Here is a 23,036-nt window from a genome sequence, read left to right on the forward strand (position 1 = left end):
AAGTTCCCAAGTCAGCCAAACTCTTCTCGTTTTGTGTTAAGTGTGTTACTTTACTATGCGTACTATAGCCGTAACATTTGGTCTCAAGTGCATGATGGCTTCGCTGTACATCAAACATTTTAATGGATATATATGCATTGTTGATATTTTGCCAGTCTGTTTTTCTTTTTCTAGTGTGGCTTTTGTAAACCCGTTTTCAGTTAGTTTTCACATGCTATCTAGCCATACCAGGAAGGTTCTGAATGTTGTGTAGTATTACAAAGGGTGCTGCTCTTTATAACTTCATTTACAAAATACACTTTTAACCAAATCTAATTCTCACAGTAAGAAAACACGCAAGTAAATGCAAGCTGGTTAGTATCAGGACCACTTTGGGTAGATGAGAATTGCTTTAAGTAGGAGACAACTGAGGCAGCCTCCGCCCTTTCCATGTGTTTCCACAGCGGTAAGATAAGTAAATAATGATTTAATAAATGACATACTCATTGTTCACTATTCATCGCTATTTTCATCTTTGACGACTCATTTCAATGTGAGCGATCTACATCTTTATCTTAAGTTCTGATGCTTATGGGAAAACTTATCTTTCAGGTATTATGTTACTTTCTTGCTTGAACTGCGTGGAATTTGTTGCAGCTAGTTGTTTAATTAGATACACTCCTTGTTCGGATCGGCTCACTGTAGAAAGTTTTGGGCAGGAATGGAGCACTGTCAGAAATGTTTCAGGACCAGAGTAAAATTCTTCCATACTAAGGTCTTCTTCACTTTTAAAGCTTGAACTCTGAATTAAAAGATGCCTTGTTGAAAAATTTACTCTGGTAACAGAATGTGGTCACAGTGATAGAAATTGAGTTTCTTAGCTATCCAAGTTCTCACCAACAAAGCTGGCAAAATTCGATTGCCTTCTGAATACTACAATAATTTAAAACATGTGCTGGGATTATGAATGTGCTGGGATTATGTTGTGCTGGGATTATGTTGTTGCCTGTACCTAACATACTGATATATTTTCCCATAGTGAACTGGCTCGATCACAGTCGAACCTTCAGAGAACAAGGTGTGGATGAAAATGAAACTCTTCTACTCCGGCGGAAGTTCTTTTACTCTGACCAAAACGTGGATTCAAGAGATCCTGTCCAATTGAATTTACTTTACGTTCAGGTACAGTAAGAGTGATCCAAAGTGACTTGTGTGAATATGGTACACGTGAAGCGTTTAAATAATGAAGTCCACTGAGCTTTGGAAGAACGGATGAGCTGCGGGGGTTTCACCCCATAAAAAGAAGTACACCATTGTTGGGTGTCGAAAGGAACTTAAGACTTGTTAGTGTGGGATATCCTTAATATAAGAAATAGAAATTACCGATCTAAAACCAACATTTCAACCTCGTACACTCTAGGAAATGGATTGTTCAAAAAGGTCCTTCCCATTGTCTACTTTTATGGGATCAATGGACTAAGTCGATGGTAATCCATTTCATGCACTGGTAAATAATGATTTAGATACTTGCTACACCATGCCTTCTTTCTTGCAGAATGTATTATTCCCATTCTCTGTATCTTAAGACTTTCCTAACATGCGAAGGCATTTTCAGTCCCTCGGTCTTGTGGTTTAGAATGGCCTCTTGCTGTTTGCAAATTGACACGTTTCATATGAAAATTTAGGCTTGAGTTTTTTTTAATTGATTATTAACCGCTTCACCGCGGCGGCAATTCCGTCGCGGTGCGGCGGTTTAGCAGAGTGGGTGGGGCCGCGTCGGCCAACAGACGTGCGCAGCACTACAAAGGTAGTGCTCGCAACGGTCGTTGGCCGTTCAGTTGGCCGAACAGTAGTCTGTAGGTGCCGTGAATCCTAGAACACTGAAAAGAGTGTATTGAATACTTCAGTACTGTACCGTGAGAAGAGGAAAAGAAACAACATAAATTACTAACCTCCGAGGCACAATCAGTTACTTAGTTAAAGAGTATGGGGCCTAATGTACAAAGCCCTTTTGCGATTGCAAACTTTGCAATTCACAGGATTTGCATTGCAAAGTGATTTTGTTAATGAACAAAAGTACTTTATTGAGTCAGAAAATTATATCAGACTCGTAAAAGGACTTTGGTGATTGGTTCCAAATAACGATTGGGAAGGGGCGTGAAAGGAGCACCCCCCTTCTATCTTCATTTAGGAAACCACTGGATCAACGATTTATGACCGAAATTGCGGTTGAAGTTATTGACCCTTGGTTTGGAGTTATTAGTATTTGCAAAGGAGAATGGGTGTCTTAACCTCACTCCCGCTTCCGGATTCATGTTGGCAGCTTCAGAGGGGGAAGGCACTGATCCAGGGAGACTGCTTCCCCTGAAATTTCCAAAACCAGCACTTGATCCTTTAAGGAAAACTGGCTGTCGTAGAGATAGAGATCTACTGTCCCTTGCAGGCCACCATCCTTTTGATTTCATCTAATCACAGGGGATTGCAAATTGTGACTTGCCTACTGAATATTAATTAGACATCACTTTCTGCAACCTCTCCGATTCTGTATTTTGTGAACCAAGCTATTAGTACATAGGTCGGGTCACAAAATACTATTCCATTTGCAAAATGTTGGTGCACAATTAGCAACCACATTTTGTAAATGCAATAATAGTACATGAGGCACATGGGCAACAGATCTATAGACTGTAAAGGTAGACTACAAAAAAAAAAACATGAATACCTGCCCTGCTTTTCCTACTCTAACAATTTATAACAAATCGTAACATTCTATCAAAACATTTAATTGTTAAAAATTACCATATCAGGCCAAGATCACATGCCACATGTTATATACCTTGTTAAGTGTCAATTCTGCTGGGATATTTTGGGGGCAGGTGCTAGATGGCGGGATTAGGTGATATTTTTAGGAGATATTTTCTGTGACCTCCATTTTTGCAATTTAAATTTTTGCATTGTTTGTATTTTACATATTTGTATATGCTATTGTCACATACTGTATTGCACACTTGGATCCCAGACTGTGTATCGTATGATCTTCTAACTATCATTGATCTTGGATTTCACCGCCTTGGTTTCGGAGGGTGCACGCTGTTCACTGCAGAGAGGATTCCTGAAGACACTGATGCAGTAGAAGTGCATCACAATACTAGGACCAAAGTGTAGCTATGATGGGATAGGATTAAGGAATTTGAGCCTGGTAACCTATGACCTCTTGCAATAGGTCTCTTGCCCAGTTGCAGTTTCTCAGATGCTTAGCGGGGATTCTCTGAACAAGTATCATTCTGTTTAGTGTTCACAGAACAAACAGGCAGGCCAAAACAAGCGACATTTGTGCAGAGGAAATTCATTTGTTAATTTTTTTGTTTACTATAGACATATAATTTCTGGATAAAATGAGCTCTTATTTTTCAGGCTCGCGATGACATTCTGAATGGTTCCCATCCCGTCTCCTTCGATAAGGCCTGTGAGTTTGGCGCAATCCAGGCCCAGATCCAGTTTGGGCCGCACGTGGAGCACAAGCATAAGCCCGGCTTTCTGGAGTAAGTACCAACCTTTCAGAGCACCGGCTGCTTTTTTGGTCCTGTTTGTGATGTTTGCCGCTAGAGCGCCAGATGTACACTCTCGCCTTTGTTGCCGCAGTGCAAGTCAATCAGTGCCGCTTCTTAAGAGCATTCTTGGCAGCGCCTTTCCTGAAAGAGACGTTGCGTTTATTGAAAAGCTTCTAAAGTGACAGTTAAAAGATATGTGTTTGCATTAAAATTTATTGCATACATATCTTCCCTGCAGAGGACAGGAATGCCATGCTCTGATCAGTTGTTATTCTTTTTTCTTCGGCTCAGTGGCATATGGTGTCTCACACATTTAAAATCTTGAGTAAAAAATATTTCTCTGGCATAGATTCTCTTGTCCCCTTCCCATGTTTTGCTTTCATGTTTTTATTTATAAGTATATTTCGGAGCAGTCTGCTCATGCCTTTTTGTTAACACCATTTTATTTGATTTGCGTTGAAATTAGACTATTCGCCACATTTATTGCACTTTGAGGGCACGTGTGCATAGTTTGCATCCAAATTTGGTGTCTTAATTCGAGCCGACGACCTCTGTTGCCTTTTGTGCAGGGAAAATTCTATTATTTTCTATATCAGGGGTACAGGAAGGCTGGTTGGCCGACAACCTGAGGACCGTTCAAGAATGATCCATTGCCGCGTGGCTCTAATGCTCTCAGGCGCTGTTCCTGTACAGGAGCGTGCGGCCGATGACCCCCTACTGGCAGCCCACACATGCCGAGAAACTCCTCTTAAACTAAAACTGTAACTTACCCGGTCCGTCACTGTTTTTCCACTAGGGGGGCGGGGCTACTGCAAGAGGGACAACCAGGACCAGCTGAGGTAATGAAAATTGACTGCGCATGTCAGACTGGGCAGTGTTTTCACCATGGCCAGCCTCACCTGCTCAGTTCAGGCTTCCAGAACAGATGTTAGGAGGAGCTAGAATACCCGAGACAAAGCTTAATCGGTCTCATATGGAGCATTGGGCTTGCCTGACCCAGCCAATCCTGGCACAGCTCTTATGCTGTTTAGTATTATATAGAGCATGAGAGCAGTGCTTTGATTGGCTGGGAAGCTTCAGGCTTATTTTCTCAGCCAGGCAAAGCTATGCGTTGGGAGTACTGCAGTAAAGGTAAGAAAGTTTGTTTATTTATTGCTGTACTCCATGCTTTTAAGAGACGGTAAATGGTCTTTAAATAGACTGTGCCCAATCATCTAAAGATTATGAAATCCATTTTGCAGTTATGCTGGGCTTCATAATAGAATTCCTATTGCACATTCTATTTATAAGGTGTTTACTGTTCGTGTTATATATATATATATACATATATATATATGTATATGTATATGTATATGTATATGTATATATATATATGTATATATATATATATATATATATATATATATATATATATATATATTCTTTTTACACGGCTCACCACTTTCATAGGGCATCGGCCGCCACTGACTACTCTCCTCTCTGACCTGGATAATGGATCACATAAGGGGTAGATTTATACTCTAGACTTGATGGCACCTTGATCTGTGAATGCAAGTCATAAAAGCATCAGTGACCAGGTTTTAGCACAATTAGGCTACATTCTGTCCTTTAAATCACTCAGAAGCAGTAACTAAGTCTCTTATTGCCTCCATTCTCTATTGAATTTTGGCTGATAATGGGTCTACACTAGTTGTTTTCTGTCTCTACTGGGCAGAAAGAGCTTCGGAGGCCAAATAAGGAGAACACACAAAAGCTGTAAGAGAAAATAATTAACAAAGAAAGAGGCAGGCGAATTGGGTAGGTTTGGATACGATGGAAAAGAAGGGGAATAAGCAAACACTAATTCTGAATTCATGGGCTAGTAATCGAGGGCAGGAGAGGCAGGAACTGGAGGGACAAACCCCACTGAGAAAAATCTATATTAAGATAAAGAGCAGCGACTTAGAAGAGGAGTTCTGGGAGAATTGTCACCGTCGGACAGCAGGGAAGACATCACTGGGTGCAGCAGTGAATAATGAAGGCAGGAGAAAACCAAAGCTGCAGCCATTTTTCACCAAGAATGGCTTCCATTTGTTTGTTTGCATCATGTTGACTCATATTCATGGTGAAAAGTCAGAGGAAACCGGTTCAAAGGGAAGGTGTTGTGAGAATCCTTTTTCACCGGGTTTCTTTTCCAAAGTGCAAAACACTGCTGCAAGACTGCTAGGAGCTCACACCCATCCTCGGTGCAGGCCCGACTGGCCGCTAGCACCTCGCGTGTATTATCCTAACACAGGAGCCTCATACACAAAGACGTCCATGATCCTACCCGTGCTACTACTCACATGCTCTATTAGCAGCCCTGCTTATAGAACATTCACCCCACGGTATTCCAAAGTCATGACAGACCAAATAGTGACAGGAGAGGAGATCCGGAGGTGGTCTTGGGGTAGAACTGGCCAACTACTACATTTCCAGCGACTGGGATGTATGAAGGTGAAAAGCATTCTACAATTTTGAGGGGGGGGGGGGATTTGAAGTGAAAAGGCTTTGGAAGGTTAATCACCCACAAATGGAAGAGGTAAACATCCCATAAACTGTACAAAATGGAAAAACTGTGAACTAAATCCATGTTTTTGTGTGCACAAATAGCTCAATTGGTCAATCTCTCATCCAGCGCTTTGGTTTGTACTGAAACTGAGATGATCCGCCTCAGTGCAGCCAGAGACCTTAAGCCGCCGTATCCACCAGGTACAGAAACGTGAAGTTGGTTAACACAAGCATCTCTTGGGAGAGAAGAACATGATAAAAGATTACATTTCAAATGATGTGAAGGCTTCATTGGATATCCTGAAGGTCGTGCCCCAAGAGTTCAATTTAATGGATAACACAACGTTGGCAGAAAAGTCTTAGTTAATTGCCATAGACATTATCTTTTGGCACTAATAACGCGGAGCATATCATTATATAATACTCTGATGAAAGCAAAAAAAAAATGCTAGTTATTTGAAAGGTTTATCCTTTCAGTAGTGTTTGGTCGGATAGTTTCATCAAAATGTCGAAAAAGTTTAATTGTGAACAAATCTCTGACAATGGGAATATCACATTTCTAAGTATTCCTGCAGCTGCAGACAGAGAGCCAGGATCCTTACATTTCTTTGTAGAAGACATCTGATCTTCACCCAAAAGCTAGAGCTCACATGAAGGTGGATTCTACCATCCAAAAGAGAGACAGTGTGATCGCCAGGAGCAGGAAACTGATGTGGCTGGTGTATACAGGGAATACTTGAAGTAACTGCAATTAAAAAGACCCCTTCCAAGGAGATCGTATTCAATAACCAAAGACAAGCAAGAAGTTAAATTGTTGTTGATTTGGAAAGGGCTGGTAACTATAGTAGTATATGGCACTGGGACAACCCTGAAGGGGTCCCACATGGGGTAAGATTATCTGTCTTTGCAATACATGATACATCCCAGGCGTTCTTGCAAATCTATGGAAAAAAAAAAAAGGCGCACAACATAAAATATTAAAAATTTGTATCTTTGCTTCATTGTCGGTTCTGCAATATTCCTGTTATCTTCTTTAACCACAGTATTTTAGCTATAGGGTCTAAACACCTTCTCTTCAACACTAGCGAATGCTGATCAACACTGTGGTCATGAGCAAGCTTTACTCCTGTGAAGGTCTGCGGGTAGGCTTTCAGAGCGCTTTCGTGCTATGATCGCCGTCAACTTTGCTACTCATGTCCTTTTCAATCTTAACATTCAATCAATCAAGGGCTCGCAAAGCGCGGCTACTCAACCGTGAAGGTCTCAAGGCACTGGGGGATGCGGTGCTAGTTGGACTGGGAGGAGGATCCTTCGAAGAGCCAGGTCTTGAGGTTCTTCCTGAATTGAGTCAATGACGCTGATTGCCTTGGGGGCAGGGGTGTTCCAGGTCTTGGCGGGAGGTAGGAGAACGATCTTATATCAACATATATACCTATGTTTCCTTAAATTCACCCTTGCATTCAAGGCAAGAGGTGGCCTCCTCACCGCTCTGTCCTGTTCTTTATATCTCTCATGCTGCGCCCTTTACATGCGCTCTGATTGGCTCCTCATCCCAGGAGCATCCCGCGCTCCATCCTTTAAGACAAAAGCACCTTTCCACCTAACTGCCCTGCCCAGCGAGCTTTGAGCTGAATTATTATTTGGAATTATTGTTACAGTTTTTACTATTATTTTCGTTATTGTTATTAAGTGTATTAAATGTTTATTCAGTGATGCGTCTTGGCGCTAGGACAATCCCAAAAAAAAAGCAATGCTATAAATAACATCTAACTTAAAACATTACTTGACCAAATATTTCATAAGAAAACCACAATATACTCCAATACTGTTAGGCAGTCTCTTCCTAGAAGAGTCCAAAGTCAGAAAAGTCAGAATATATATATATATATATACTCTTGGTAGACTAAGACGTCAGTAAGATGTAAGCCCAGGCCGCTTTTCTAAATCTGTAACCATTATCAACTGCTCAGCTGTTCGGCAGAGGGTCTTTCCAAATCCTTAAACCAACAAGCTGGAAACATCTTCCACCAGCACGAGCTTTCCGGACCTTCTTCGCTTTGGTCAGCAGAGCAGTGCTGGAGAGCGCGGTCTTATGGACAATATGGACAATCCGCTCTGAGCGAAAGCAAGGTCCACTCTTATAGACAGCTCTCTGCGCCAGACAAGCAATATTTCATTCAGTCCTTTTACTAATGGTCATCCAGGCCTATTTTTCTCTGGATCTTCACATAGCACATCTCGTCTGTTATACGTGCCCCTACCTCTTATTCCGCCATTGACTCTTCGCTTCTTCCCCACCTCACAATTTTGCAGGTCCCCAAAGGTAAGCTCTGTACTTGGCGCATGGAAAACAGTAATATTTTGTTATGTACTGTCATGGAATTGTCTCATCCTCACCAGTAATGTCCAAATTTGCCTTAACTCTCCCTTGCACATGCTCTTCCAGGATACAATCTGCAGTGCTTAATTTGTAGAAGAAAAAGTGGCGGTACCCAAATCTCCGCTCTGCCAGTGCTTTTGAAAATTGACGCACCGAATTCCAAGGCTGCGTAGTCTAGAATTCACTTCAGGCCTCTTTAATCCACTACCACTGAAACTTTATCCCACTCTTGTTGGTCCCTGTTTTCGCCCTTTGTGCCAGTTTTCTGTCTGTCTCCTCTCCCTTCTTTTCTGCTTGTGTGTTTTTCTCTTTCTTGCTCTTGTGCAATATCTGATGAGGAAAAGTAAGGGCCAGACCCCCAAAAATCAGATTGGTGGGTTCCACCAGCTCAAATTAAGCAGTGACCATATGCAGCTTTTCTTAATGTGATGCTTCAATGTTATTAGATTACAAATTACTGAAAGGTGAAGGTGGCATCTAATTAGTGAGCACTACTGCTGTGGCTCTTTGTTTCCCTGCATTCCCATTCCATTCTTTGAGTGATGAATGGAAGAAAGATTTTGGCTAACAGTTTATAAAAAATATACAACTTTTCCACTGTAGGGTAGATGCAGAACAGTACTATTTTAGAATAGTAAAAGAAACAGCTGGTTAAGCATAATAACGATCATTTTCAAGGCTGGATAAGTGCACACTTTTCTATCCGTTTGGTAAGTAGACAGGTTTGGTACTTAGGAATTTGTGTCTCTCCACTTGGTGAACCATCTAATGTTTCTGAAGGTTGTGGGGAGGAGCCAACATAACCAGTGATAATACTCTGCTCTTTGAACTGAGTAGGACGTGAGTGTGTTGGTTCACCTGTGGTGTGTAGTTTCAGTAAAAACCTATATGTCTGTTAATTGTGTAGTGATGTTCCCCTTTTCTCTTTTTTACAGTTTAAAAGAATTCCTGCCTAAAGAATATATTAAACAGCGAGGGTCTGAGAAGAAAATTTTCCAGGTAATTGGAATCTCTGTATGTTGTTTTTATAATGCCAACAAAATCATGCATGTGATCAGTTTGCTGCACTTTCTCATTGGATTTATCAGATGGAAGCTGAGATTAGCTCATCAGAAATGATGCAGGAAGTCAGCCTTCTGTTGTCCGCAGTGCCATTTAGTGGGTTCCAGACTTGGAAAAGAGGGAAGGATGCAGCTTGTGATGCGTTTTTACTTCAAATGCGAACGGAGGCCTCGGGTCTCTTCTAGACCTCAGCCCACTGAATGCCTTTCTGAGGAAGGACAGGTTTAAAATGTTCACTGTGGCTCAGATGCTATTAGCTCTGGACCCAGCAGACTGGATTGCGTCCTTGGATGTGCAGTATGCTTTTTTCTATTGACTTGTTCCGCAGTCTCACAGGTGCTTCTGGTGGTCCAGGGCAGACAGAAACACTTTCAATTTTCTGTGATCCTCTTTGGGTATACCTCGGTCACTTGCGTGTTCACAAAAGTGACAGCAGTGGTCGCTGTCCATATCCAGAGGTGTAGGAAGGTGGCTACCTGACTATGGTTACCCCAGATTTTTTTGCCTTGTGTTTAGCTGGTTTTCGACTTATTTGGCCTGGTTCCCTGCTAATCAGGGCCCCAGGCTATCTGCTCCCTCCCTTTCTTAAAATGGATTCCATGTACCCTAGGTGCATAACTAGATTGGCTTGGGTCACCTTATCAGCCCCTGTACAGAGCACTATAGGTGCCCAGGGCATAGGTGCATCCAAGGCCTACCAGGGGCTGCAGCATATCTTTTGCCACCCCAGGCTGGCTATCTAAAATTGACACAACTGGCTGATCACTCAGCTGGGGCAAGGTGGTGTAATCACCCCTTGCTTAGATATAGTATGCTTATATCTAAACCTATCTGGACACATATAAACCTGTGAGCCACTCCTATGGCAGGCCTTAACAATCCTGAAGGCAGAATGCGTGGTTTAATGTGAGATGGTGCTCTAGCATGAGCTGAGCCTGTCTGCAGCTGTCGGGACCAATTCCCTTAGCTGTTCCGGGATAATGCCAAACCATATACTATTAAGTGCATTATAATCCTCGCGGTTATATGTCAACTTTGGTTTGGCTTTATCAAAACATGTCGTGTAAGGTGTCATACGAATTGGAATACTACCCCCTCGCCAGTCCTGGCGACGGGGGTAGCATTCCACCCCTCTAGAGGGGACGACATGTTACTTTTGCTAAAACGCGGTTGATTTTTAAAAGAGCCTCAGATCCACAAAATGGATGCTTCTGCCATAGACACATGTCTGACCTCCTGCTGCTGACCGAAACTCAGCAGAGGAGGCCTGGACAAAGGCTATCCTGTCACAGGGAGGTGTCACACCACCCCAGACAGGAGATAGTGGATTGTAGCAGGGAGGTTTGAAAGAAACCAGACAGTGCCTGGGGAGCACAAGGCTTCCCCTTGCATAATCCGGTCAAACCGGTTCTGGGGCACACCAGCCCCAGCTCCAGGGCGACCTGGACAAAGGAAAGGGGGTGTAACCACCCCCCTTCCTGGTCCCACCCAAAGGGAGGGACCTAGCAGGAGATCCACCCCTCAGATTGGAATAAGAGTGGGAGCAGTGCCCTAGCACAGCAGATCATCCTGAAGAAACATAAGAAACGAATTCTGGACCCTTCGACATCCTACTCAACGTAGAAGACTGAAGAATCTCCCTTGTGGTCAAGGAGTGACCACCCTGTGCAAACAGGTACCAACCAGCACCTCGACCCTTGCTTTGTTGCAGTTCCCGCCGGAACTTGAGGGACAGAGATCGACGAGATCAAGCTTGCCTGCCTTCCTCCAGCCCGATCCACAGTCCCTGCAGAGCTGAGACCCGTGGAGGCGACCGGAAGCGTGGGGCACGCCATCTTGAAAAGGCCACGAGACGCTGACCGTGCAGCCCACGAGTGACCCTCGAAGCTGTACACCAGGGTTTGAGAAGCCCCAACCCTGAGCTACACTTGCACCAAAGCTACCCCCTCCACACTCGACGAGTGCTGCGTGGGGCCCTTCTGCTTGTGTTGGCTCGACGCGTTGGCCCGGTCACTTTCCAGCTGGCTTGTGGCCCCTGTGCCGACGAAAACTTGAAAACGACTTGCTTTTCTGGTTGCTCCAGATCTGCACCAGCTCCTGTGAAAAGGAGCCCCCACTCTGACCCTCCTGGTTCGAGTGAGAAGCAATATCCCGGTTCCGCATGGATTGCTTTTGCCAAGTGCTGTTTGCTGCAATCTTGAAGCCGAAGGTGCTGACGGCGAGAGCCTGCGTGGGACAGATCGTGACCTGCTCCTGGTCGTCGCAGATGCCCCAGAGCCCACGTGACAGCAGAGAGAAGCCTCTCGACAACCATCTGATTGCGCCCGACATTGCCTGGTTCCGTCCTGGTTCCACCCTGGTCACTGCTGAGTGACCCAGACTCTGTCCCCTCTGCTTTCAGATTCATCTCGACTTCGATCCACCCTTGGATCACACCGGACACTTCTGCTTCCCATCGCCTGCAGCTTCTCCAGCTCCAAGCACCAAGAACCTGTGTGTCAAAACCCGACGCCACTTCGACCCTGTGCACCCACTTCCTGTGGGTGAGGTAACATTGCAACGCCGGTGTCCCTACACTGATACACACCTCTAGGGTCTGTGTCTTAAGTTTTGTTCTTCTAGGTTCAGCGGAAGTATCTTTAAACTAACTTTGTGTAACTTTTACGCACCATTGACATTGCATTGGTGCAAGCCGCACTTTACGTGCTGCACCCGAGTCCTGCGGGCTTCTCCCGACTTCAGCATTGCTAGTCCTGACTGCTCCCAGCAATTCTCTAGGCCCTAGGCCTAACCACTGTTTGATTGGTATCTCTTATACCACTTTTTTAGTATATGGTTTGAGTGGCCACCCGCCCTCATCCATAATTGTGCAACTTTGTATGTTATACTGTGCTTTTGATTTAACGCTTGTGCCCCTTTGCTCATAAAGAGTACTGGGGATTAATTTAGAAATAAACACATATATTTTTATAATATATACTTGTGTGGTGTCCTTTCATTTGGTATTACAGGATTGTATGTGGTAAAACAGCTCGCTTAACACGACCTCTTAAGTTAAGCCTTTAAGGCTGCTTAGTCCATGCTACCCCTAGGATAGCTTGTCTACAAGGTTGACTTACAACCAGACACCATAAGGGATTGTTTGGACTGATACAAGGTGGTTCCAGAATTGGAAACACCACATATCAGGCCAACTTCTCACAAGAGGTCAAGGGTATATGTGTACCTGTATGTCGGTGACAGACTGCTGAAGGCATGTTTTCCACAATAAATCATAGATTACCTCTGGTTGACGGCCGAACTGCTGAAATTGTTGGCTTTCACCATCAGTGACACACAAAAGGTGATGGGAGACATGCTTGCAGTTTGTCTAACCACTTGCAATAATCTGGGATAGCATTCCAACCCATTGTTTGTTGCCCATCATGCCATCTCAGTTCGCACCCAGCCATATGCAAGTCAGTCTTGACCTTGCTCCAGTAGGAACAGTCCAGTCCTAAGTGTTAGGCTCAGTCCTTCCTGAACACAAGCAACCCACAAACAGTCTCACCCCAGTTGGGTCTCTTCCAGTCGGGTGTAGCTTGGTTCCAGCGCCACAGTGAGCAGAGGACACATGTTGGGGCATACCCTGGCCAATTGGAGTGTTCCATCAAACAGATAAAAGGACTTCGAAGACATGCTTGCAATTTGTCGGACCACTGGCAATAGTTTGGGATAGCATTGCCATCATTCTTTGGCTCATCATTGCTCCGCAGTTTGGACCAAACCATATGCAAATCAGTCTTGACCCTACTCCATTAGGCACTGTCCAGCCCAGACTGCAAGGCCGGGTTCTCCCTAAATCGGAACACAAGCAATTCAAGTCTAGTGCTTAGGCTTATTGTAAGCATTCATCTGATCATTTTTTTATGACCAAACTGATGTAGCATGGTGGGCAAAAGAACAATGGGTCAGAATGCTATCCCTAACAGCTGTTGATGGCTGTAGAGGAACCCTATTGAGATTCCTCAGGTTCGAGGCATGTGGGCTGCTGAATTCATATCTGTGCATAGATCGCCGCCTAGTGTTGGGTCCGGATGATTGCACATTGTTGTCCTGGAAAAGTCTTCGAAGTATCACGAGATAGGTGGCTCCTCCCCTGGACTACAGTGCGCATGGGCATCGACTCCATCCCCAGATTGTTTTTTTCCGCCATTGGGTTCGGATGTGTTTCGGTTCCCTCTGTCGGAATCGATAGTTGTTTAACTTTCCTTACTTGAGACCAAAAGGTCTTTAGGATCTCGCGTCGGTATTGTTATCGGTCGGGTTGGTTATTCATCGGCTCCGATCAACTGCTGCCCTTCCGCGTGCTGTCGGCGCGGACGGGCCTACACGACGCTCCAGACTACTTCAACATGGAACGAAGTCCGTTTAAGAGGTGCCCAGTGTGTGCCTCAAAGTACCCGCACATCGACGTGCACCCTGTGTGCAACAAGTGCTTGTCGCCGGACCACGACGAGGCCAAGTGTATGGCCTGCTCCAAGTTCCGGTCGAAGAAGACTCTCAAGCTACGCCGGGCCGCAAGACTGCAGGCCCAGAGTTCGGCACCCCCACCAGCAAACATCTTTGAAGAGGATGTTGAAGACGACACCGTCCTAAATGTTTCGGAATCTAACCCCGCGTCGGAGGGCGAAGACTACGACGCGGGAGACGAAGAGTTCGAAGAAGTCGTCGAGGAGGTAGGGGACGACGACGGGGCCATTGCCACCGTGGAGGATAGCTCAGAGGAGGAGCATCCTCAGACTGACTCCGGGGTCAATCCCCATCATAAGGCCCAGGTCGAGGGATCGCCTTCGGGCTTTACCCAAGACCTTAATACTCGTCCCACGGCTCCGCCTCATGGCCCGGCCACGGACATTAGTGATGCGCCACTCCCGGTCCAGAAACCGAAAGTGAAGCCATCGGGGTCAACACCATCAGGATCGAAACCGAAAGTGCAAGTCGCACTGGTTGGGTCAAAGGCGCCGGAGTCCTCGGCGCCGAAGAAATCCAAAATGGCTGTCGAGCCTAAGAGCCACGCCAAAATGGCCGATCCGAAGACCACGGTGCCGAAGCCTAAGGCTAAGACCCCCGACCCGGCGGCGTCAACGTCGAAGCTGGTCGACGCTCTAAAGGGTCGCGTCGACGCCAAGAAGGTCGATGACCATAAGAAGGCCCCGAAGAAGCGTCAGGACGACCCCAAGCCTATGACTGCACCAATCCCAGTCGACAAGGCGAAGGCAGGTGCCGCGTCGGCTCCGAAGACGGCTGCGTTGGTCGCCGACCCAAACCCGGACTCGGAGGACTCGCTCGAGCCGATCCGGCCCTCACCGAGAAGGTCTCGGAGTCCCTGCAGCGGATTCGGGAGGAAGCCGCGGCGACCGAGCCGAAGGATGCTGTGCCGCACAAGCCTCCACAGAAGCTGGCAAAGGCGCAGAAGCCGATTCACTTCACGCTACCGCCTAGAACGGCGCCAAAGGCCTTCGCTCCGAAACATGGAGCCGGGGTGCCTTTGAAGCTGGTTTCAACGCCAAAGGCACCATTGGTGGTGCCGAAGACACGGCATCAACCACTGGCAGAAGAGGAGCGTTGAGAGGTCATCATCGACGCCAACACAGGCAAGCTCTCTCTCCTCAAGAGGAAAATCACTCCGGAGCCTGCGTTGGAACATTTCCATATTCCCCTTAAAAAGAAGTTGGACTCTGCCGGTGCATCTGCCCCTATGGAGCCGACATCTCCACAGGGTCTGGACCTCTCACCCACTCACTCTAACGCTGGGGAGGGTGACGAAGACGAGGAGGACGAGTATAACTATCCAGCATACTCGGACCCGGAGGATGTCCATGAGCCATGGTCTGCGGGGGGCGACCCCGAGGACCCTCAGTCGGGACACGAGCCGCAGCTTTTTGCTGCAAAAACTTCACCAACGGAGGACTCTGCAGCCTTCAACGCTTTGATTGAAAGAGCTGCGGCCAACCATGATGTCGACCTCCACGCCGACCCAGTGGATGTCGATTTTCTTTTTGACACTTTCTCAGTGGCTGAAAAGACCGTCAAGACATTGCCAATGCTCAAAGGTGTGCTAAAGCATGCGCCCGAGGTTTTCAAGGAGCCCACCCGGGCAAGAGTCATCAATCCTCGCATTGATAAAAAATACAAAGCAGCGCCCACTGACCCAACATACATCAAGGGACAGTTGCCACTGGACTCTTTGGTTGTCTCCAACGCACGTAAACGAGCCAATTCACAGACCACGGGTGATGCTCCTCCCCCTGACAAGGAATCAAAGGTGTTTGAGGCATCAGGGAAACGTATTGCTGCGCAGGCAGCCAATATATGGCGCATATCAAACACGCAGGCGTTACTTGCACGCTACGATAGGGCACACTATGACACCCTAGAAACACTTCTACAGCACTTGCCAGATCAGTATAAGGAGGGTGCAGAAATGCTGATTCAGGAGGGTAAACTCATTACCAATGCCTCCAAGTGTGCTCTAGATGTGGCTGATACCGCCTCGCGAGCGATAAATACTAGCGTTCTGCTGCGCCGGCATGCGTGGCTCAGAATATCAGGCTTTAAACTAGACATTCAGACCACCATCCTCAACCAAACAGTAAATCCAGACAACCTGTTTGGACCTGAAGTAGATGCCACACTCGAAAAGATGAAAAAGGACACTGACACCGCTAAATCTATGGGTGCCCTTCAGTCCCAGCAGTTTCGGGGTGGTTCCTTTCGCCGCTCCAATAACAGAGGCACCTCAAGGGGTCAAGCGTCACAATCCACACAATTCTATAAGACTAACACCCAAACCTCATATACCAACAAAGGTAGGGGTGGATACCGTGGCAACAACGTCAAGGGCAGAGGACGTGGAAATAACAGCTCCAGGTCCTCCACCGCCAGCAAACAGTGACGCCTTGTCACTGCCCCCCGACCACACAACACCGGTCGGGGGGAGACTCCAGCAGTTCCTGCCCGTGTGGAGGTCCATCACCACGGACAGGTGGGTCAAATCTCTTATTCAGTACGGTTATTGTCTGGAACTCACTTCCATCCCACCAAACATGCCTCCAAAAAACCGTCCTATGTCCGGCGAGCACTTGCACTTGTTGCAGCAAGAAGTTCAGGTCATGCTGCAAAAAGGGGCAATAGAGCTCGTTCCACTGCAGGAAAGGGGAACAGGGGTTTACTCCCTGTACTTTCTAATCCCAAAAAAGGACGGATCTCTCAGGCCCATCCTGGACCTCAGACCTCTCAACATGTACATTTTGTCAGAGCATTTCCATATGCTTACTCTGCAACAGGTTCTCCCACTGCTTCAGCAAGGGGACTTCCTGGCAACTCTGGACCTCAAGGATGCATATTTTCACATTCCCCTGCATCCTTCACACAGAAAGTATCTAAGGTTCACCATCCAAGGCCAGCACTACCAATTCAAGGTTCTGCCCTTTGGGGTCACCACAGCGCCCAGGGTCTTCACAAAGTGCCTGGCGACAGTGGCGGCGCATCTGAGACGTCAGAACATCCACGTATACCCCTATCTGGACGACTGGCTCATTCAAGCAAAGTCGCACAGACAGTGCGCCGACCACGTGTCCCAAACCATTCACCTTCTGCACGATCTGGGATTCTCACTGAATTACCCAAAGTCCCATCTCCAGCCCGCTCACATACGGCAGTATCTGGGCGCGACCATAAACACTCTGGTGGCTACAGCACTGCCAAATTCAGTGAGGATCAACAGCATTCTATCGCTGATTCAAAAATTCAGACCTCAACACTCAGTTCCAGCACGAGTGTTCATGCAGTTGATCGGCATGATGGCCTCCTGCATCTCCATTGTCCCGCACGCGAGACTACATATGCGCCCGCTTCAGGAGTGCTTAGCACGTCAGTGGACTCAGGCTCATGGGCAATTAAAAGACCTAGTGTTGGTGAGCGGTCGGGCATACAACTCTCTGCATTGGTGGAATCCACAAAACCTTTGCAAGGGTCGACCGTTCCAGGAGCCTGTGCCACAGATTATCCTGACGACGGACGCTTCTCTCCAGGGTTGGGGAGCGCATGTACTCCACTACACAGTGCAGGGACTATGGACATTACAGCAAAAGAAGATGCACATCAATGTGTTGGAACTGATGGCAATCTTCATGGCCTTAAAGGCGTTCAAAGTACATCTGTGCAACAAGGTCGTGTTGATCCGGACGGACAACATGACGGCCATGTACTACATTCAGAAACAGGGAGGGACACACTCTCCACAGCTGTCTCATCTGGCTCAGGGCATGTGGAAGTGGGCCATTCAGAGGAAATCTTTCTCATGGCGGAACACCTCCCAGGCAAGGACAACCAGATGGCGGACCTGCTCAGCAGGCACAGCCACCAGATGCACGAGTGGGAGATACACCCATCAGTACTCCAGCCGTACTTTCAAACGTGGGGTCATCCAGAAATAGACCTGTTCGCCACAAGGGAGAACGCAAAATGCCAAGGCTTCGCCGCCAGGTTCCCACACCCGCAATCGCAGGGCAATGCGATATGGATGAACTGGTCAGGCAAATTTGCGTACGCTTTTCCCCCAGCACCCCTGATACCGCTGGTGGCACGCAAGCTCAGGCAGCACTCGATGACCCTCATCCTGGTTGCTCCAACGTGGGCTCGCCAACCTTGGTACACCACGTTTCTGGAACTGTCCGTGGTACCGCATCAAAGGCTTCGCCTCACACCCAGCCTTCTGACGCAGAGCCATGGCGATATTCAGCACCCAGATCCGCAACAGCTCAACCTGGCGATCTGGCTCCTGAAGTCCTAGAGTTTGGCTACCTTAACCTTCCTCCGAATTGCATGGACATCATTCGGGAGGCAAGAAAGCCCACTACTAGAGCCTGTTATGCGGCCAAATGGAAGCGGTTTGTCATTTATTGTGCAAACCACAACATCAATCCACTAGATGCTTCCATTCAGAACATCATCTGTTACCTGTTTCATCTGTACCAGTGTAATTTGGCATATACTTCAATCCGCATTCACCTGTCTGCGATGGCCGCATACCTCCAGAATAGACAGCACCTTTCACTTTTCAAGGTGCCTGCTATCAAAACTTTCCTGGAAGGACTCAAAAGGGTCATTCCACCACGGACCCCTCCAGCTCCAGAATGGAACCTCAATGTGGTTCTTACACGGCTGATGGGTCCTCCCTTTGAGCCACTACATTCCTGCGAACTTCAATTCTTGACTTGGAAGGTGGCTTTCCTAGTAGCAATTACATCGCTACGGAGGGTTAGTGAGCTGCAGGCCCTCACAATTCAGGAACCTTTCTTCCAGGTCCATGCGAACAGGGTAGTGCTCCGCACTAATCCTAAATTTCTGCCCAAGGTTGTGTCTCAATTCCATATAAACCAAACAATTGAGTTGCCAGTGTTTTTCCAAAATCCTGAGTCACTGGCAGAGCGGATGCTCCACACCCTTGACGTCAAGAGGGCACTAATGTATTACATTGACAGAACCAAAGATTTTAGAAAGACAATGCAGCTTTTCGTTGCCTTTGCGTCACACCACAAAGGTAACGCTATTTCCAAGGCTGGTATTGCTAGGTGGATTGTGAAATGTATTCAGATCTGTTATGCAAAAGCTAAACGTACTCTTTAATTCCACCAAGAGCCCACTCCACCAGAATGTTGGGGGCCTCTATGGCCTTCCTTGGAAACATTCCCTTAGAGGACATATGTAGAGCAGCCACATGGTCTACCACACATACATTTACAAAACATTACTGTGTAGACGTGCACTCTAAACAGCAGGCAGCTGTAGGGCAGGCTGTTCTCAAGACACTTTTCCAAACTGCTGCAGCTGGCACGGGCGGCCGCCGCTAATGGAGGGACTGCTATGTATTCTATGCACAGATATGAATTCAGCAGCCCACATGCCTCGAACTGCAAATGCTACTTACCAGTATGCATCTGTTCTTGGCATGTAGGGCTGCTGACATTCATATCGCCCGCCCTCCTCCCCGGCGCCTGTAGCAGCTGCAGTATTTACATGCATTTCATGCCATGGTCATCACTCACAAAGTTCACTCTATCTCGGCCACAATGGCTAAAAACAATCTGGGGATGGAGTCGATGCCCATGCGCACTGTAGTCCAGGGGAGGAGCCACCTATCTCGTGATACTTCGAAGACTCTTCCAGGACAACAATGTGCAATCATCCGGACCCAACACTAGGCGGCGATCTATGCACAGATATGAATGTCAGCAGCCCTACATGCCAAGAACAGATGCATACTGGTAAGTAGCATTTGCATTCTCTAGTTCTCTCTAGCCCTGGAGCACCTTTTGGCTCCTAAAGCCTGAAGTTCCTTGCCCCATCTTGTGCAGCCTCTTGGGAACCAGACGCTGTGTTTCTTTGTGGACATACAAGCACTTCCTAGTCTATTTGCAGTCGGTCAAATGCTTCTGTTGTCAGTTCCCCTCCTAATAATTTTCAAGTGGGTTCACCTTTATTCAAGCTGACCTAAGCTGACCTTTTGTCAATTTTATTGCCAAAGGTTCTCAAGAGAGCTAAGGAACCAGACTGGATTCAGTCACAATTCTCCTCTTCCTTCCTTTTACATTATGTCCTATGTTTTTATTCACCGAAGCATTGACCTGTTTCTACTCTTTTTCTAGGAACATAAAAACTGTGGTGAAATGACTGAAATTGAAGCAAAAGTAAAGTACGTGAAGCTCGCACGTTCCCTGCGGACCTATGGTGTGTCGTTCTTCCTGGTTAAGGTATGTTTTCGTGTTGAGGGCAGTTTATTGAAATGTGACCGAGTAGGAAAAAGGCCTAGGCCTATGCATGGTCACTGTAAACAGCAGTACTGTACAATGTTGATTACCTCTGAAAGATCGAACAAACGAGTATCAGACTTCTTAATACACAAGTGCATCTCATGTTAAACGTTTATCAGATTTAATGGAAAAAAAGACTTTTGTTGTCCAAGGTATACATTCTTTGGTTTTGTTTCAGACTACTCTGATAATGCGCTTATGGTTTTCTTCACCGCATATGATGATGTCTGGTACCCTAACCAGACAATTGCTAATAATTTGATGTTTTGAAATGTGTGTTTTACAAAAAAAATATATATATATAAAAATATATATATATCTATCTCCAGGTGCCTTAAGTTAGGAAAAAGATGAGTAGTCTAGGTAACACTTTCAGAATTAATCAAATTGTATTTAATAATCGTCAATCATTAATGGAGGGCCCTGTGCAACAAAAAATAAACATATGTATAAGAAATTGCACTTTCATGCGCATGCACTACATTACAAGCAAGAGGCGTATGTCACATGTTTTCTAATCCACTGGTACTGAAAGAAATGTTAGCAGGAAACTCAATGTTATGTTATGTTATGTTATGTTATCGGATTCTTCTATAGCGCAACTGCTACTCCAGAAGGAGTGTCCCGGCGCTTTGGCGAAGAAGTCCTTAGGGAGTGGCGACATAACTGCAAAACATAAGGAACGGCTGGGTTATCTGGTAAAGAGCTCGGCGGTAAAGGGTAGGTCACCACACACGGACTCAGATGACTGAAGCCACACTCCAAGGGCTCAGCTCTGTTGTACCCCCTGCCGATCCCTCATGTGGCCTCTAGCATATGACCAATAGGCATAGGAGGATCCACTAAGGTAACAAATACAACACATATGAGACTAGCATGTTGTTGTTTTCACTTTGGTCCTGAAGAATCGCGGTTAATATAGCCTTAGCGAGAAACATGTTGACCACATTCACTTCTAGCCTCTTCTAGGGTCACATAACCTTAATTAGCTGACTCCTAGGAAGCTAGCCCCACCTTTTAACTGTAGCCAGAGGACCCCCAGAATAAAGTTCATTCCGGTACCCCTTGCTACATTTTAACCATCTTAACAGGAATACACCATCCTGCCCACATACCCCCACTTCACCACAAGGCTGTTGGAAAAAGATCTCCGCCAAAGAGCCCCTCTTTGAGGTGAGCCCGTCGGGGGTTGCACCGCCTCCCCGACGAGGAGCAACCGCCGATGATGAAGCATGACACTCTTCGGGGTGTGTGAGGCAATTACATCCAACATAATGGATGCCCCAGGGTATCATTGGAACACCCTTGGTCACGCCAGGTAAAACCTTCCCTAAAACTTTCCCTACTTCCTCATCTCTCTCCAGGAACAGTGCAGCACCCCCCCTTTTTTGCTTGCTTATCTGGTAAAGAGCCAGGTTTTTAGAGCCTTTCTAAAAGACATCAGACTAGGGGACTGTCTGAGAGAAAGGGGAAGCTCATTCCAGGCACAGGGGGCCAGGTAATGAAAAGAGCGCCCACCTTGTCTAGTGCGCTTAATGGACGGAACGACCATTTTGGACAAGGAGGCAGATCGCAAGGCCCTGTTCGGTTTGTAAAAAGCAAGACGTTTCCTGATGTAACTAGGGCCTAAGTCATGAAGGGCCTTGTAGGTCAGCGTCAGACTTTTGAAAAGGACCCTCTTGGCTATAGGCAGCCAGTGCAGTTCCTTTAACAGGTCTGAGGCACTAGCACATCTAGGGAGCCCATAAATAGCCCGGGCAGCTGAATTTTGGACTACTTGAAGTCTCCTCACGAGGTATTTGGGGAGTCCTAGATAGAGGGCATTAGCATAGTCTAAACGCGACCCAACAAGTGCTTGAACAATGACCCTTCGATGGTTAATAGAAATCAAGGGGAGAAATTTCCTGAGCATCCGAAGGATCCCGAAACATTTCCCCGAAAGACAGGATATTTGAGGCCCAAAGGTTAAATCATTGTCGACAATGATACCTAGATTTTTGGCCTTGACACTTGCGTTTGCAGGTGGAAACAATTCTTGTGGCCACCAGCTTTTCCAGTTTGGTTCAGAGGCACATCCAAAAAAAAGCAGCTCTGACTTATCGGAGTTGCATTTTAAGCCGTGTCGTCTGAACCAATCAAATACTGCTTCTAGGCAGCCTCTGATGCGAATCCCATCGAACACCTCATTCTTGTCATATGTAAACAAGAGCTGGGTGTCGTCAGCGTAAGACACGATCTGAGCGCCAAACGACTCCGCAACCTCTGCAAGGGGGGCCAAAAAGATGTTAAAGAGCAGGGGGCTAAGAATTGACCCCTGAGGGACCCCTACTTCCAGAGGTGCCATAGCTGCGGAGTGAGGTGGCGCCCAGATCGTTTGCCGACGGCTGGCTAGAAATGATTTGAGCCAGTTCCACACCGTCCCCCGAAGGCCACAATCCCAGAGTCGTATTAGGAGGGTATCATGGGGAACAGTGTCGAACGCCGCCGACAGGTCCAACATGGCCAACATGGCCTTTCCTCCAGCATCCAAAACCTCTCTAATGGCGGTAGTGACTTCAAGTAGCGCGGTCTCTGTGCTGTAATTCACACGAAACCCAGATTGAGTGTTGTGCAACAGATTGTTCTTCTCGATGAAGTCAGAGATTGATCTGTGCACATGTCTTTCCGCCACCTTCGCCA

General features: G+C 46.6%; 1 protein-coding gene across 1 annotated transcript in view; it reads left to right on the top strand.

The window, feature by feature from the left end:
- Positions 1–23,036, top strand: part of LOC147668304 (talin-2-like) — a 1,432,932-nt gene that overhangs the window by 903,415 nt on the left and 506,481 nt on the right. Inside the window, exons 10-13 of the mRNA XM_086948621.1 lie at positions 1,019–1,161; positions 3,394–3,521; positions 9,375–9,438; positions 20,193–20,297. Coding sequence (XP_086804747.1) covers positions 1,019–1,161; positions 3,394–3,521; positions 9,375–9,438; positions 20,193–20,297 — 440 coding nt within the window. The remainder of the gene's footprint in view (positions 1–1,018; positions 1,162–3,393; positions 3,522–9,374; positions 9,439–20,192; positions 20,298–23,036) is intronic.

The sequence above is a fragment of the Lissotriton vulgaris genome, unplaced genomic scaffold (assembly GCF_964263255.1).
Source record: "Lissotriton vulgaris unplaced genomic scaffold, aLisVul1.2 SCAFFOLD_325, whole genome shotgun sequence".
Lineage (NCBI taxonomy): Eukaryota > Metazoa > Chordata > Amphibia > Caudata > Salamandridae > Lissotriton > Lissotriton vulgaris.